Source organism: Jaculus jaculus, chromosome 1 (genome assembly GCF_020740685.1).
Source record: "Jaculus jaculus isolate mJacJac1 chromosome 1, mJacJac1.mat.Y.cur, whole genome shotgun sequence".
In the NCBI taxonomy this organism is placed as follows: Eukaryota; Metazoa; Chordata; class Mammalia; order Rodentia; family Dipodidae; genus Jaculus; species Jaculus jaculus.
In genome coordinates this window covers 322,854,529-322,871,172 of record NC_059102.1, presented here as the reverse complement: position 1 = coordinate 322,871,172, position 16,644 = coordinate 322,854,529, and the positions used below count along the sequence as shown (strand labels likewise).

The window sequence follows — 16,644 nt, the reverse complement described above, 5'->3', positions numbered from 1 at the left end:
ACGTAGGGTCTCCCTCTAGCCCAAGCTGGCCCAGAATCCACTCTGCAGTCTCAGGCTGACCTCGAACTCACGGCGATCCTCCTACCTCTGCCTCCCAAGTGCTGGGATTAAAGACATGCACCACCACGCCCAGCAAGCCAAGTTTTGAATCCATCAATGGATTAAACAATCCATTAGATCAGGACCCTAATGATCTAATCAGTTCAGGAAAACAACACCAACGAAAAAAACCAAAACAACCTCAGAGACACATCCAGAGCAGAGGCACGCTTCACTAATCTCCCAGATGTCTCTCAATCCAGTCAGGTAGACAGGACTGACCTTCAGAAGTGGTCCTGCTCTTTCTGGAATCTAGCCACACTAGATGACAGGGTAGGTCAGGGTTTCCAGTGCAGCATGCATCCCACTGGACTTCACACACAAGCATACTGCACTGATGTGCAGATGCAAGGCTGGCACCGTGGAGACCGGAGGTGAGTACCAGAGGCCTCTGTTCTCAGCAAGCACAAGGATGAGGAAAATGGAAGGCAGAGTCAAGTCAAAGCTGCCATGGGTTTCCAAGGAGAGAGATAATACGTAAGGCTGTAGGGAGGAGGTGACTCTAGGAGGAAGCAGGGAGACCCTCTTGGTTGGTACAACTGCCTTCTTTCCATCCCTCCCTCCCTCCTTGTCAAGATGAGGCAACTCTGACAATGAGATGAAAAATATACATACAAAAAGGCAATTGAGAGGATTCCAGTTGGCAAGGCACCAGAAGAGGCAGAAGGGGACAGACGAAGAGCAAGGAGATGAGAGAAGTATTCCAATGGGCAAGGAGCAGGCTAAAGTGCTGCACGGAGATGAGGAAAGTTAGGCCAAAGGAGAGCAGCGAAAGGAGGACATGGGCAGGTGTTGTTGCTGGGGAGAGCAGAGGCTCCTGTCCCTTTAAAAGCTGAGCTCTGGGCTGGAGAAATGGCTTAGTGGTTAAGCGCTTGCCTGTGAAACCGAAGGACCCCGGTTCGAGGCTCAATTCCCCAGGACCCACGTTAGCCAGATGCACAAGGGGCTGCAGGCGTCTGGAGTTCGTTTGCAGTGGCTGGAGGCCCTGGTGCACCCATTCTCTCTCTCCCTCCCTCCCTCTCTCTCTCTCTCTCTCTGTCTCTCTCTGTCGCTCTCAAATAAATAAACAACGAGCCTTTAATCCCAGCACTCGGGAGGCAGAGGTAGGAGGATCACCGTGAGTTCAAGGCCACCCTGAGATGACAGAGTGAATTCCAGGTCAGCCTGGGCCAGAGTGAGACCCTACCTCGAAAAACAAAAACAAAAAATAAATAAATAAATAAATAAACAACGACAACAAAATTTTTTTTTTTTAAAAAGCTGAGCTCTGCCCTCCACTCCTTTCCCCACATCTACTGCCCACAAACAATGCATTGCTAGACTTACATGCACGACATAGCTTTGGGAAGGGGCAAGGACATGGCTGACTTCAGCCATCCCAAGACTGGGACTCAAATTCTATCGCCAACTTGCTCAGTTAGGAATCAACAGGCGGTAAGTGACATGCCTTTTGGGCAGACCTGTTAGGAAGCTCCTAGAAAGGATTGGATGAGGGAGGAAGACCTTCCCTGGAAGTGGGCAGCCCTTCTGGGAGTGGTCTATGTGTAAAGAAGTTGAAAGAGAACTCACAGGGCCTTCTGCCTAAAGGCTGCCCATGCTCCGTCCTCCCTGTCGCTGCTGTCCTTTGTGGATGTTGAAAGCCAGCTCTGTCAGAGTTCCAATGTGGACTAAAGACAAGTGGCTCTCTATGAATCCTCCAGGCTTTCATGCCAGATTGGGACTGCTGAGACATCCAGCCTGGTGGACGGAGCAGCTCCTGGACGCTCTCTGACTCTCCAGCCTGCAGACAGCTATTGTCGAACCGCCCAGCCTGAATCTTGTAAGCTAACCCAATAAATCTCCTTATATTACGCACTCATTCTATCAGTTCTTTTCCTGCAGAGAACCCTGGCTGACACAGTGACATCTGTTATGAGAGCATAGGTCACTGTCAGCAGGAAAACCAGGATGAGGGAAACAGCTTGACCAGACTTGTAAACAGGTCAGAGTAGGCAGTAGACGCACACTGATTAGCGCGTGTGCGCAGCCTGCCCAGCCCGTGCCGGCTCCCCCTGCAGACAGAGAGGAGAATGGAGACGTCGGAGTCCCAGTGCCAGCCTGGGCTCTGGGTGCTCGTTGCCTGCGAGCTCATTCGTCAAAGTGATGCTTTTAAAGACTGTCTTCATGAGATCTGCTTCAGTGGCACTTCACCTTGAGGAGACAGGGTACTCACCATTCCGCTCTGGGTGCCTAATGCACCATTATGATGAGGAGCAGGGTTCTGCACATCAGAGGTCTCGTCCCCATGCTGGAAACCCCAAGTAGCTCAAAAGCCCTTTCAGATTTCTTAGATGATGGGGGAGAACCACCAAAAGTCCAAAAATCTTGGAAACTGGGGAGCTATTTTAAGTCCAACCTGGAACTGTCTGGAAAACCGCGACATATCAACAAAGAATATTCTTTTCTATCTTAACTAGGGTGTTTAAAATGCCTGTCAGTTGACTTGTGTACATATAGGCATGCGTAAAATGCACAGGTGGGCCTAGGATTCGGGTGTCTAACCCGCACTGCGTTCAGTTCTTGCAGCAGAAATCCCTGAATCCATCATCAGGGTATGCCTCTCCCAGCTGGTTAACAGTGTTCATTCCTGTTTCCCTGCAGGGTGACTAATTAATAAACTTTTCCTTAATTGAGTTCTGGCTGCCAAGTCCACAGGGATTATGACTTATATAGAAGTAAACAAAATTTCCATTTTAAACAACACTCCAGATCTTCTCATTATGGGTTAACCATATAAATTCACAGAAGTCAAGCTAGCCCTGGGCTGGGCATTTTCTGGCCCTCGAGAAGCCAAGGCTCTCACGGGTACGAGGGTTTGTCCTTAGCAGCCTGGGTCCTGCCTTGCTCTCATCTGCTCTGCTGAGACATCAGACAACATTGAAGAGAGGTTTTGGAAACCACTGCTGGCATTTGTTTTTCCCTTTAACCCAAATTTATTATTTAAAAGCAATTCGCTTGCACAATATAAAAATAGGAAGATTAGCTTGATGTTAAATACTTAATATGTGCCCAGTGATTCAGTAAGGATTGAGTTGGGGGAGTGGGTCTTCTGTTTTTGGAAATGTCTTCTCCTAACCTTTTGTGCAAGCGGAAGTTCAGGTTCTCAGAGTTGAAGTACTTTTAAGGCTTGTCCCTGCCTTCCAATTCCAGCTGGAAAGCAGAACCAAGACAGAAAAGTTGAAAACCTGGAAAAGAGGTGTCAGCTTGGTTTGCACCCCAGAAGGAAAACATCTTCCCATCCCCTGGTTTTGCTGCACTTGGGAGCCACTTGGCTCAAGGCTCAGATCTATTGAGTTCCCTTTAGCGAACTTACAAGGACTCACCACAGGCTATAATTACTATTATTATTGACAGCTGTTTAGAAGAATAAAACAAACAGTGTTCAGACTCTCACATCCACTCTGCTAAGACATTACCCAGAAAATGTAGTGCGGGTGGGATTTATAGCCGCTTCCCAGACTGGTGGGAGAAATGTGCTTACAGTTCAGTTGTGGATTTCCAAGGTCAGGGCCTTCTTATCCCTGTTCTGAGCCCTGTTTCCGGACTTAAGAATGTTATTCTGAAAGGAAGTGCTTGACATGATGTGAACTCCCTTTCGAGAATTAATCCCTCTGAAAGAGTCCCATCCGATATACACTGCTCTTCCCCAGTCAAACGCTCTCACCATCACAGGTTGTCCAGAGAGGCCTGGGTTTCTGCTAACAGGACCCTTCTCTGGTCATCAACTGCACCCCGAGTGACAGCCAGGGTCCCTAGATTTCTAGGGCAGCCGTCACTGCTTCAGCTGATCTCCAGAGCTACACAGATGGTCTTGGCTAGTGGAACCCCAGCCCCAGGCAAGGATACTTTCGTTAGTGAAAACTAACGGAGGAAGGAAGGTAAGTGTACAAACTCAGCAACAGGGACACATCTCAAGTGCATTACACTAGATGAAAGAAATTAGGTGCAAAAGGACACATGTAGGTGGCGCACACCTTTAATCCCAGCACTCGGGAGGCGGAGGTAGGAGAATTGTTGTGAGTTCGAGGCCACCCTGAGACTACATAGTGAATTCCAGGTCAGCCTGGGCTACAGCAAGACCCTACCTCAGAAAACAAAAACAAACAAACAAACAAACAAAAAAAGACACATGTAGACCACAGGGTTCCATTCACTAGCTACTCTGGATAAAGGCCAAACTGTGAGAACAAAAACACTATCAGTGGCTGCTAAGGGTAACAACAGGGAAGAGAAAACCTTCCCAGAGTACTGACATGCCCTTGTGTAGTGGTGGTTACATGATGGTATGGATTTAACAAAACTTATCTGAAAACACAGAAGGGGATGTCAATTACATATCAGTAAACCTGAAGGAAAAAATAAAATAAAACAGATAAACCACATATGGTGGCACATAGCTGTAATCCTAGACCTCTGGAGGCTGAGGCAGGAGGATCTTGTGTTTAAAACCAGCCCAGGCTGCATAGTGAGGACTTGTCTCAGAAAATCAAAACAAAACAATAAAAAGTGGGCAAGTAAAGGAACCGAACCCCCAAACAGCTGAGGAGTAGGAACAGTGGCAGAAGTCAGGTCAATGGAGAAGGCTGAGATGAGAGAGGAGATCTTCCGTTTAGGAACACTAGAAGCTCCTAGGAGCACCTCCAGAAATACTGCTTTCTAAGTCTTTGGGGGAAATAATGACACTGAGGGAGAAACTTGCAGGGGTGGAAGGGACCATCCCCCTCTCCATAGGTCCCAGAGCAGGGTTGTTGATTGCCTCTGCTTCAGTCCAACCCCAAGCCAGGGCTCCTCTCCTATCTGAAAGTCTTTTCCTTTACAGCATACGGCGGGTCCTTGACAGAATCACTCTGGAAGTACTGGGGGCCAGTTGTGTGGGTTTTCAAACTCCTACCAAGATACACTTAAGAGTCACACAAGCCATTGCCTCACTAGCCCTGTCCTGTGGTCTATCTCTTGCCTTACAAAGTTCACTGAGGTCAACCTGGCCCAGGAACACTTGTACCCAACTTTGTTGGGCTTGGAGTAGATACTGTGGACAGATGAGGATGGAGAATAGCACCAAGGTCAATGCTGCTTCAGGAGCCAAGGGCGTGGGGCCGTGGGGGGCGAGGCTGTGAACGCAACTCCTGGCAACGCAGCGCTCACAGAACAGGAATTGTGTCTGCATTTATACAGTGAAACTTCACTGTTGGCACTGCAAGAGGGGATCAGCCAGCATCTGGTTAGTCCTTCCAAAGTCTGACTTATGAACTTCATTTATTTATTTGAGAGAGGCAGAGAGAGAGAGAGAGAGAGAGAGAGAGAGAGAGAGAGAGAGAGAGAATGGGTGCACCAGGGCCTCTAGCCACTGCAAACAGAACTCCAGATGCACGCACCACCTTGTACATCTGGCTAATGTGGGTCCTGGGGAATCGAACCTGCATTCTTTGGCCTTGCAGGCAAGCACTAAAATTTATAGACTACTCAAAAAAAAAAAAAAAAAATTGACTGTTTTCCCAGGACAGTGGCCTCATGCTAATGATGAGCGGCATATTGTCAGGTACAAGCTCTGGCCGCTGAATGCTGGTCTTTGCTGATGAGCCCCTTTGGGGGTTTAGTAAACAGAGAGAAATTATTCAGGAGTAGCTTTTCTTTTGTAAACTCATCCTTTCACATACATGCCCACGGCAATCCCATTCGTAGTTTCTCTTTACCAAAGCCACCCTTTCTCTGCCGGACAGTTCAGAAGCGAACTGGATCCTAGCCACTGCAATCATCTTGCCGTCCGGATCCCGGAGCTCCGCGAGGGCGGAACTGCGCTTTGCCAAGGAGGGCGAGGGGCGCCGGCTGGAGAGGCCAACTTACTTCCGCCTTTGCCGCTCTTCTCCATGCGGTACTGGTAGATGTGCAGGGTGAAGAGCGTGTGCGAGTTGCGGTGGTCTTCGTCCCCGCAGTCCTGCTGGCTGCTCCGGCGCGAGGCGAGGGCGGCGTCCAGGAAGAAGGCCGCTTTCTCCGCCGTGGGGGCCCGCAGCTCACTCAGGTTCTGCAGCTGCAAGACAAGACGGTCAGGAATGAGGCTGCATGCTGCAGGCTGCGAAGGGAGGCCTGTCCCTCGTGCCTGGGGGTCCAGGCTCCGTTCCACTAGCCACACACCCCTCAAAAGCCAAAAAGCCCATCCACAGCCAGCCCCACTTGCTCGTGGACCAAGGTTCATTTGTTCCTGAGGATGAATACTGGGCACACGGATTGGATGCAATTTTTTTCGCCTACTTCACAGCTTACGTGGGCCCTGTAAAGGGCAGGTGTGGAAAGCCAATGCCGGAGTCTGAGAGATCAGTGGGAGCCCAGGCCCGTCACATCTCTGCAGAGAGCAGAAAGCCAATACCTTGGGCCATCCATCTCCCTAAGGAAACAATGAGGGATGTGACTGAGTCTTGATTGAAGAGATTAGAGCGTTTGGAGACAGTTGGCTGCAACATGTGAAATTTATACCAGACTCCGCTAGTATTCCAAAGAAGGGGAAAAAAATGACTAGCAGTCACTTCTAGTTTTTCCATTATTTAGCAAAAGCTTATTTTAGGCCACGATTGCTAGCATAGCTATGAACTATGAGGACTTGAAAAATGCACAGCGGAACACCCCAGACACTTGAAGTTCTCATCTGTATTTAAGAGTGACCTATTTTTCCCCTTGGTTCCTGGATTCATATTTCTGGCATGCTCAGTGAGTGATTGGAGAAAACATAGTGTGCCATGTGTTTAAATCCTATGAGAATCCTTGGCCTGAAGACCAGCAATCCTTTTTGTAATAGCAAAGAAGACTCTTATTTCTTTTTTGCTTGTGTGTATATGTGTGTGTGTGTGTAATATGGTATGTGTATGATGTCTGCCCATGCGTGTGCCCTGGCCCATACGCTTAACTGTGGTGGGGTACATTTGCCTGCAGTGGCTGCAATAGAAAATTGCATGTCCTGCTCCATCCCTCTTCCACCCTTTCTTACTTGAGCTGGTGTCCCTTGCTTATCTTAGAGCTTGTGGCCCTCCCCAGCTCCTGCTCCCATGAGCGTTGGCACTTTTCAAGTCTCTGTTTCTCTATGGGACTGGGGTTACAGATGCCCATGGCCATGCCCAGGTGTCTAAGTGGGTCCTGGGGCTCAAACTCAAGCAGTCTCTCAGGCCTTGCGCTTGTAAAGGAAGTGCTTTTAACTGTTGAACCATCTCCCTAGCCACCCTCCCTTTTTAAAGATAATGTCTTGCCATGTAGCAGCTCAGGCTGGTCTCCAACTCGTGATCCTTTTGCCTTGGCCCTCTGAATTCTGGGATTACAGGTGTGCATGATCGTGCCTGGTAAAGAAACTCTTCTTTCCAAGTTGTATGTGTGGTGTGTCTTTAGGTAGATACACATGGCAATCTTCTACTCGGATTATTCTTACCTATCATTTCAAACTGTGAGAACCAATGCATGGTGCAGGCACGATCTGCAAGCTGAGGCCATCAAAAATCCTGAACTTCAGGCTGGAGAGATGGCTTAGCGGTTAAGCGCTTACCTGTGAAGCCTAAGGACTCCGGTTCGAGGCTCAGTTCCCCTGGTCCCACGTTAGCCTGATGCACAAGGGGGCGCACGCATCTGGAGTTCGTTTGCAGAGGCTGGAAGCCCTGGCGCTCCCATTCTCTCTCTCTCTCCCTCTATCTGTCTTTCTCTCTGTGTCTGTCGCTCTCAAATAAATAAAAAATTTAAAAAAAATCCTGAACTTCGAAGAGATTTCACTGAGTTTGTGGTTTTGAACTTTCGATAGAAAGTAATCCAAAGAATTGAACACTTCAACAAGAAGAGTTTACATAAGTAGAATGCTAATCTCGTCATCTTGTTTGCATTTAATTAATCAGATTTTCACCAACCAGGACCTTTTCTATTAGACTCAAGGTCTACTTGAGTCCTGGTGCAGAAGTATTGGTCAAGGGCCGTGTAGATTCTGCCTGAGTACATCGGGCTTCAGAACAGCAGTTCTCAAACTGTGACCCCTAGACCAGCAGCATCATAGGGAAACTTGCACTGGAGAGATGGTTCAGCTGTTAAAGGTACTTGCCTGCAAAGTCTAATGACCTAGGTTTGATTCTTTAGTTTCCCTCCTAAAGCTAGATGTACAAACTAGTCCAGGCATTTGGAATTTGTTTGCAGGAGTTAGCCGCCCTGGTATGCCCATTCTCCCTGCCCCAACTCTCTCTCTCTCTCTCTTTCTCTCTGCTTGCAAATAAGTAAATTTTTGTTTGTTTGTTTTGTTTTGCTTTTCGAGGTAGGGTCTCACTGTCGTCCAGGCTGACCTGGAATTCACTATGTAGTCTCGGTGGCCTCAAACTGACGGTGGTGATGCATGCCTGTAATCCCAGCACTCAGGAGGCAGAGATAGGAGGATTGCTGTGAGTTCAAGGCCACCCTGAGATTATATAGTGAATTCCAGGTCAGCCTGGACCAGAGTGAGACCCTACCTCAAAAAGCAAAACAAACGCAAAAAGAAAAGAAAAAGAAAGAGAGAGAGAGAAAGAAAGAAATTGGGGCTGGAGAAATGGCTTAGTGGTGAAAGCGCTTGTCTGTGAATTCCATTCCCCAGCAGCAACATAAACCAGATGCACATGGAGGCGCATGGGCCTGTAGTTCATTTGCAGTGACCAGAGGCCCTGCGTGCGCATTCTCCTTCTCTATCTGCCTCTTCTCTCTCTCTCTCGTTCTGAAATAAATAGAATTTTTTTTTTTTAAAGAAATTGGTGGAGAGTGGGCATTTACCTCGAGGGAATTAGACAACCCTTGGGGGAGGAGCCTGCAGTGTTAGCAAATCCTCCATGTGACTGCGCTGCAGACTAAAGAGGACTCCAAAGAGAAGGGAAGGATGTGGAGGGCTTTAAGCACAGGCAGAGCAGGATCAGGCCTGGATGGATGAGTGTAATCAAGGCCGCGGGGCATTCCCACCCACACCCGATCCCCAAGTAGAAGGCATCTGGGAAAACTTGGCAACAAAGCCTCCTGCAGGAGACTGGCAGGATGGATCGTCCTGGTTATGAACCAGGGGGGGCCCTGGAGTCATTCCTACATCTATCGTCAAACAGTAAGGGGGAGACCCTCGTCACAAGCATGGCATCCTGACAAGGCAAACCGGGGCTTCTCTTGGCTTCCATACTTCTAGTAATTATATCATGGTTCTAATTAGAAAGTGGTTATTAGTTTTTCCTACAGCAGTGCTAATCCGGCTGTAAACCAGTGCCAGAAACACAGTTTATAGAGCCATAAACAGCCCCAGTAATGGCTGAAGCTATTTGTGCAGAGCAGTAAATATTTCAGTTTGTTGTTAAACAAAAGAAAGATTGTACGTTTTCCCCTCCCTTTGGAAAGGAGTAAAGAAGGTGGATTCAATCCCCCCCCCACCCCAAACCTATGACAATTGTAGTCCCTGCTCATTGTCAATTAGATGCAAGGTACAAATATTTAGGTTGGGCGAGCAGATGGCCCCGCAGCTGCAGGCCATAAAGTTCCAGTCCACTTTTAAAGTAAACACTTAGAAGCCTCCCAGTTTGCAGGGTGGTGATTCCTGGACTGATGTACCCCAGCCTCCCAGGTGGGGACCAACCACCCCGGGGCGAACTAGGCTTCGAAAGCGGTCACCTGTGTGCCACAGATAGGGTCCTCACAGAGGTACACGCCCGGGGACTGGCCATCCTGCAGGCTGCCCGTGGCCACCTCAGATAGCAGGTCTCGAAGGTTCTCCTCTTTTCCCCACACCTCTACCGCTGAGATCCGCACAGAGAAACGGGCTCCGGTCTTCTCTTTGCGCTCATTGATTAGCTTGAACAGCCAAGAAATGGCGCAGGGAATGATACCCAGGTTCTGCATGGAGTCATCCCTTCCAATCATGGTGTAGGATTTCCCTGTGAGAGCAGAGAGAGAGAAAAAGAGAAACAGTAAGAAGTGGCCAGACACAGCCCTACAGAGCCCCCCAAAAACACATGTCGAGGGCACAGAAGGGAAGCATGGGGGAGTGGGGAAAAAGTTAAGAAAAGGATTGAAAAAGGCAAGGAAAATAGCAAGCTGGTGATGAAAGGACTACAAAAGAATGTGAGAGTCCAAACAAATGACAGGATGAAGTCACCATGTCCCTTGCAGAGGGTCCCAAATTTCACTGGCTATCCAGTTTCTCTGCCATTGTTTTACATAAAGTGGGAAGGCAGGGCTTTTCATCACGAGACGACAGTCCTTTTTATAGCCACCCCACAGATTAAATGCACGTACACACGCTTTATATCCTTCCTCAAGTTAAATGCTGTGTATATTTTTATAGCGTGAGCAAATTCCATTAAAGTCTGGCCCCCTGCTTTGATCTGGGATCAAGAACAGGCAAGGCGGGGGAGAATCAACACGCTTGCTGTCTGCAGGGGCCGCTTGCTGGCTGTCTCCCTGCCCTTCTGCAAGGCCTCCTGGGCCCTCTCTACCAGGGGACCCTTTGTGGAGTTTCTCAAATCCCTAACTTATCAGGGAGGTTGTGCAAGGTCTGGGAACACAGATGTCCACAGGGCAGAGCTGGGGAGAAATAGCAGAGGAGATGGACTCAAACCCTGTGTGTGGCGCAATGCCTCCTCTCCCCACGTGGCTCAGCAAGGGTGGATCCCCACAGGGCTTAATGCTAGGGGCAAGGATGTTGGAGGCAAGGCTGGTTTCAGGTCCCACACATGTTGGCTCTGCTCGGAAATGGCTCCTGTGGGTTTGCCGTTGGCTCCACTCACCCGAATCCTCTTGGGGAGCAGGTGGAGGCTCCTAACTGCTTTCTAGTCAGTCTCTGTTCAGGACATGCACACCTTCCTGCTTGGCAGTGACCAAGAGGGAATAATCTTGTTACTCCCTCCACTACTTCTTGGACTTGATGGTGTCCTACATGAATGGGTGTCCACTCAGGACAAAGCACCCCCTTTAAAGGCAGGCCTGACTACTCAGCTCAGCACTTAAAGGAAACTTAGTCCCATCTCTCATCCGGGGACTCTGGGACCAATGTTGAAGCGGGGTTGGATGGGGTCATAGGAAACCTGATGAGCAGCGCAAGAAGTCAATCTCTCACTCACCCAGCTTGGCGTGGCCGAAACAGAACACACAGCCATCCGCCCCATTCACTACAGACTGGATTACTTCGGCCACTGTCCCAGCACATACCTCAGCCTGGAAGACACAAAAGGAGTTGCGGGCAGTGAGTGTGCACCACGCGGCACCATGGGGCACTCGGATGACAAGGAAGTGAGTCCACCTTCCTGGACTCTGGACCAGCACATTCCCAGATGGGCCAGCCTCTGCCATGGAACTCCAGAGAAACTCAGAGCCTTTGGGAAACCCTCCGCCCCTTGGAAGCCTAAGCATAGCACCCAGTGACTGCAAACTCCCTTGAGCTGACTGGTGGTGCACTTCAGTCACATCCATATAGCAACAAGCACCAGCTGCAGTGAGGGCATGGATGGGTTCCTGGGTTGCATTCAGTTCCCTCTCCTTCCCATTGACATTCCGCTCACTGGAAACATCCTTCACACGTGGACACACACACACACACACACACATACACACACACACACGGTCCATGAAACATCCAGTCATATTAGGTGACCTGTCATTGTGGAGCAACAACCTTGAGAAACATTTTGGTGCTACTATCATGAGGAAGTTAGCTGTGTATATCTGCTTTCTCTTTCCATCGCTCTCTTCTTTTCTTCATCCATGTCTTCTTTTCCAAATTAGCCATTTCTTTCTTCCCTCTACACATATGCTCAACTTATACAGTATCAATGGCCACTTGTTGGTGTGTTGCTTTGGGTGTTCTTTAGTCTGGATGTGTCTCATCAGTAAAGTGATGATTGAATATTTAGACAGGGATCTGACTCTTGGTCACATTTTGTTTTTAATTTCCCTACTGATATTGGCAATAGAGCATGCTGCAAGTGACAGAACATGCGGTCAATTCTGTGGGCCACCTTGGCGATCTGGGAAATCTCTCTGGTTAGCATCTGAGAATTCACAGCAGCGGGGGACAAAATTATCCCCTGTCTTATTGGCCTCATTCCTGTCTCAGGGCCGGTGTGGGAAGTCGCAGAGGCGTGGGGAGCCAGGCAGACACTGAGATTCTGCAGGCATCAGAGCAATGTGCCTCCCGGTGGGAATCTGGAAGGCAGCAACCTCTGCCGTGAATGTAGTTATTCATCTGTAGGGTTCAGCAGCACAATGAACCTAAGTATTTGGAAATCAATTTTCTCTCCCAAACTGAAATTGTAAAACCACACTCCCAACAATTGACAATTGTTCAAGGGTGGTCGCCTCTACAGCTTCGTGGGGCTTCTCCTGGACCAAGGGGATGGTGGAGTGGGGCTGTCTGCCAACCCTAGGATCTTCTTATATAACCCCTCAGGGCAGGGCCAACAAGATCCCCCAGCAGAAAACCCTGAGATCAAGGTGGCAGCATTTTCCTGGAATTTGCTAGAGGTTCCTCTGTAGAGCAGGGGAAACTTACTCCAATGAACCTGCCTTCTTTGGGAATGAAGGGAGGTAGGGGCTGGGAGGCTGTGAGGCCTACATGATAGAAATTATTAGTCTCTAGTCAACACAGCCATCTTTTCCCACCTGACAGAATTCAAGGGAGAGTCAAAAGGGTAAATATATATGAACCTTCTTGAGAATTGCAACTTTACACGTAAATGTAATGTATAATATTAGACATCTGAGCAAGTTGAAACCGACATTGACACTGCAGCCCTGAGCATCCCGAACTTAGGCACCAAGCGAGAAACGTAGGCAAAGACGTGATTAAAAATGGCTCCTTTTTCTCCGGCATAAATCTAAACCTCATTAATGGTCCATGCTTAATTTAGGGTGTGCTCCGGAATGCTTACAACTTACCGAGATTAGCTTCTGAAAAGTTTTAATTGTGTTAATTAAATTACGTGCAGGCCATTCATTAGACTCAATGTCAGGCTGAAATTACTGAACCCATTGGGTGGTACAACACAGCAACTGAAATGAACAGAGATTCTGTGGAACTTAATAATCATGAAAAAAACCTTATCTTCTTATGGCAAAAGTCTCTGGGGAAACCACAGGCTCAACTTCCCAATCAATGGTGCCTATAGCATGTGCTGTGTGCCTGTGTTGGGATACAGGAGCCTGTGTGAACCTCATTGCTTCCCATACTCAGATTCAACATGGAGGAAATTAACAGCTACAAATGGTAACTATAAGCTCTGTGGTTCTCAGGTTCAATGGTAGATTACTGATTACCATGTTATGCCGAGTTCTGCATATGGCCTGGAAAGTATTAGAAATGTATCAGAAGCGTGCAGGTGCCTGACGCCACAGTGCAGGCAAAACTGACCACTGCATACCTGTGACCTAGTTGATGTATGTATTTATATAATTTTGGTGCTGGGAGTTGAACCTAAGGCCTTGTATACGGTAAGCACATTTTGCCGCTGTCACATTCCTAGCACCGGGTTATTTCCCGATTTCTACAATTAATTAGTCCTAGACTCATGTAACCTCCAAACCTCCTTGGAGGAACTGATATTGTTTGCCACAGACTAAAATATGAGAAGCTCACATCACCAAAGCTCCAGGAGTCAAAGACAATGTGAACAGATATCTACAGGAAGCTTCTGTTTGCTACCAGAGAGGATCTGCAATTCTTTGGCTTATAGGAAGTCTAGAAATCTTGTCACCATGTACCCCCACATCATAATGGTAGTAAATTAGTTAGGGGGAAAAAAACCTACATGGCCCCAGTTAGCCATCACGCCCTATGTGCATGCTCCTTGCAAAGCGACTTCATTGCCTGTGCAATCAAAAGGAGTCACTTCCCCAACCCTTGAATCAGGGCCGATAGAATGCAGCTTAAGTTATGTTGCATCAGTTCTGAGCCCAGGCCTCAAAAGACATTGCCATGACAACAAGCCCACCATAGCCTCCTAGACTATGGAAAAAAAGACCAACTGATTTGTCCAAGGCCATTCTAGACCAGCCTAAAGTTAACCAGCCCACAAACATGTGAGAGCATCTAGCCAGGATCCTAAGACCTGGCTGCCTAACTCACAGCCTATCACAGACATACATGTAAGTGACGTGTAAGTGAGCTAAGCCAGTGGCAACATGCTGCTCATCTGGATTAAACATGGAATGTAAACTTGGCATGCAGCAACAGCCAACTGACAATCACAGCTGTCCCTAAGCCAGTTTATTCCACACTTGCTCCACTGACCTTGGCCATAAGATGTATGTCAACTTCAGTTTCCCTGCTAAGCACTCAGTTCCTTATTGGGACTATAGACCTGCCTCCACTCTAATGGGTTTGGGACATTAACCCGAGGGTGTGTGTGTGTGTGTGTGTGTGTGCATGTATGTTTGAATATAGATGTACTGCACTTGTGTTCATGTGTGTGGAGGCCAGAGATTGACATCGGCTGTCTTCCTCAATGGCTCTCCACTTTACATGGTGAGGGGAGGCCTCACACTCAAACAAAGAGCTTGAGGAGTCTGTTCCTCTAGCCAGCCAGCTTGCCCAGGCATCCCAACTTTTTCCTCCCAAGTGCTGGGATTAAAGGCAGGATGTCACCCCCTACTCGGCACTTATGTGGGTACTGGGTGTCCAAACCCAGGTCCTCACCCTTACATGATACATGCCTTTCTGACTGAGTCATCTCCCCCACCCTATATTGCCTGATTTGAATCTGTGTCACCAAAACAGTTTCTCCGTTGTTGCACCAGCTCTCAGTAGCGTGGGCTGGACTAGAGACCAGTCACCAACACCTTGCTGCGTCTGTCCCTATAACCTCCGAGTCTGCTTGTTGTCCTCTTATAACTTGAGGACTGGCTTGGTTCCCCAAGGATGTTTTCTGCTGAGAGCCCAGAAGAGTGGTCCTGCCCAAGGGCACCTCAGAAGAACGGGGACATTCAGTGGAGCTGTTGGGTGGTTCTTCTCAAAGCAGGGTTTGAGCAGAGAGATTAGTCCATCAAGGTGCTCCAGAAGATGCCCTCCCGGTTCTCCTTCCTTGAGTCAATACTGCCTGAGCCCAAGGGGGGAGGCTTTCACCCACCTGAGAAGCGTCTTGGGGGAAAACGGCATCAAAGGCAAACATCTTAGGAGGAACCTGGTTGCTTCTCTTCTGGAAGGCATTCTGACCGCCACAAGTCAGGGGATCATACAAGGTGATCTGCTTCTTCCGGGGATCCACCTTTAAGAAAGAGCTGGACTCCGAGGTATCGCGGGCCAACGTGGAACAGATCCGCAGCATGACTTTGACCTGTTTGGAAAAACAAAGATGAGGAACAAGGCGGATCAAAAGAGCCGGCTGCTTGCCGAGAAGCCCCTATGTACTCTGATGGTATAAATATTCATGGCGCCAGAGGACTTTCCCGTGGATGCATCACCATGAAATGCACAGTGAATTAGCAAGCGAATCCTCACCAGGTCGTGGGAGAGATGATTTATTTATAATTACCAGGTAGAATATTTTGATATGTCCATTACTTTAATGCAGAGAAGGCACACTAAGCTCTTTGTCTTCCTATTAATATAAATTAAAATTTAACTGTGCCCTGGTGGCCCAATTACATAGATGAAAAGCTAATCTGGACTGTCAGGCTATAGGGGCTTGGTGTAGTTCCCTTGAAGCTCACAGATCAATAAACCATGCACATAAAAGTTAGCTCTGTAATTTACTCCCCAGCTCGGCTCATCGGGGCTCTGGGAGACAAAAATCCACAGTTATTAGTGTCATCATTAGAGCCCCGTGAAATGGCCTGTTTTTAATGACCAGCATTTGAAATGTGTTCCAAGGGGCAAGTGTGGTAAAAGATTGGTTTGCAACATGTTATTTGGGATCCCATTAAGTGATCGTGGAGAAGTTGGCATTTTCGGGAATGAAAGCACATCTCCGGTGGAATCAGGTGGCAGTGCCCTCTAGCCCACCTTCTGAGTCATGGAACATGAACGTGTCTAGTGCTTGTAGCCAGCCCAGCTCCACCCTCACAGAAAGGGACCGCCTGTGGTGGAATTGTACAGTAGGCACCAATCAGGCTGAAGGTAACAGCAGGTTCGGAGCTAGAGTCCTGAGCTTAGCCTGCTCTCCAGCTCTGTGTTGCTGGTATGGATTTGGACTGGCATGTGATGGGCACTTCCTTTGAGTACCTATGTGCCTGGTAATGTTCTAGGCATAAGTGATGCACATATATTGGGTAGCATGTCAGACAGCTGCACAGACAGCTAATATGGAGGGAGAGAGAGAGAGTGTGTGTATACAGGCATGTCAGGACCCATGTCAGGGTTCCCTGCTTCTCTGCATAGCAACTCCAGATGCAGATACCACTTTGTGTGTCTGGCTTTGTGTTGGCACTGAGATATTGAACCCAGCCCGTCAGCCTTTGCAAGCAAGCACCTTGAACTGCAGAGCCATTCTGCAGTCCCCAAAGATGTTACACTCTTGTCCTCTTGGGATAATTAGTGGCCAAGTATGATGAACT

The 16,644-nt window shown here is 48.4% G+C and overlaps 1 protein-coding gene across 1 annotated transcript in view; it reads right to left on the bottom strand.

Annotated features, from left to right (window-relative positions):
• Kif26b (kinesin family member 26B) overlaps positions 1-16,644 on the bottom strand; it is a 541,264-nt gene that overhangs the window by 71,259 nt on the left and 453,361 nt on the right. Inside the window, exons 6-9 of the mRNA XM_045152420.1 lie at positions 15,219-15,425; positions 11,220-11,313; positions 9,772-10,034; positions 5,983-6,166 (exon numbers count right to left, since the gene is read on the bottom strand). Coding sequence (XP_045008355.1) covers positions 5,983-6,166; positions 9,772-10,034; positions 11,220-11,313; positions 15,219-15,425 — 748 coding nt within the window. The remainder of the gene's footprint in view (positions 1-5,982; positions 6,167-9,771; positions 10,035-11,219; positions 11,314-15,218; positions 15,426-16,644) is intronic.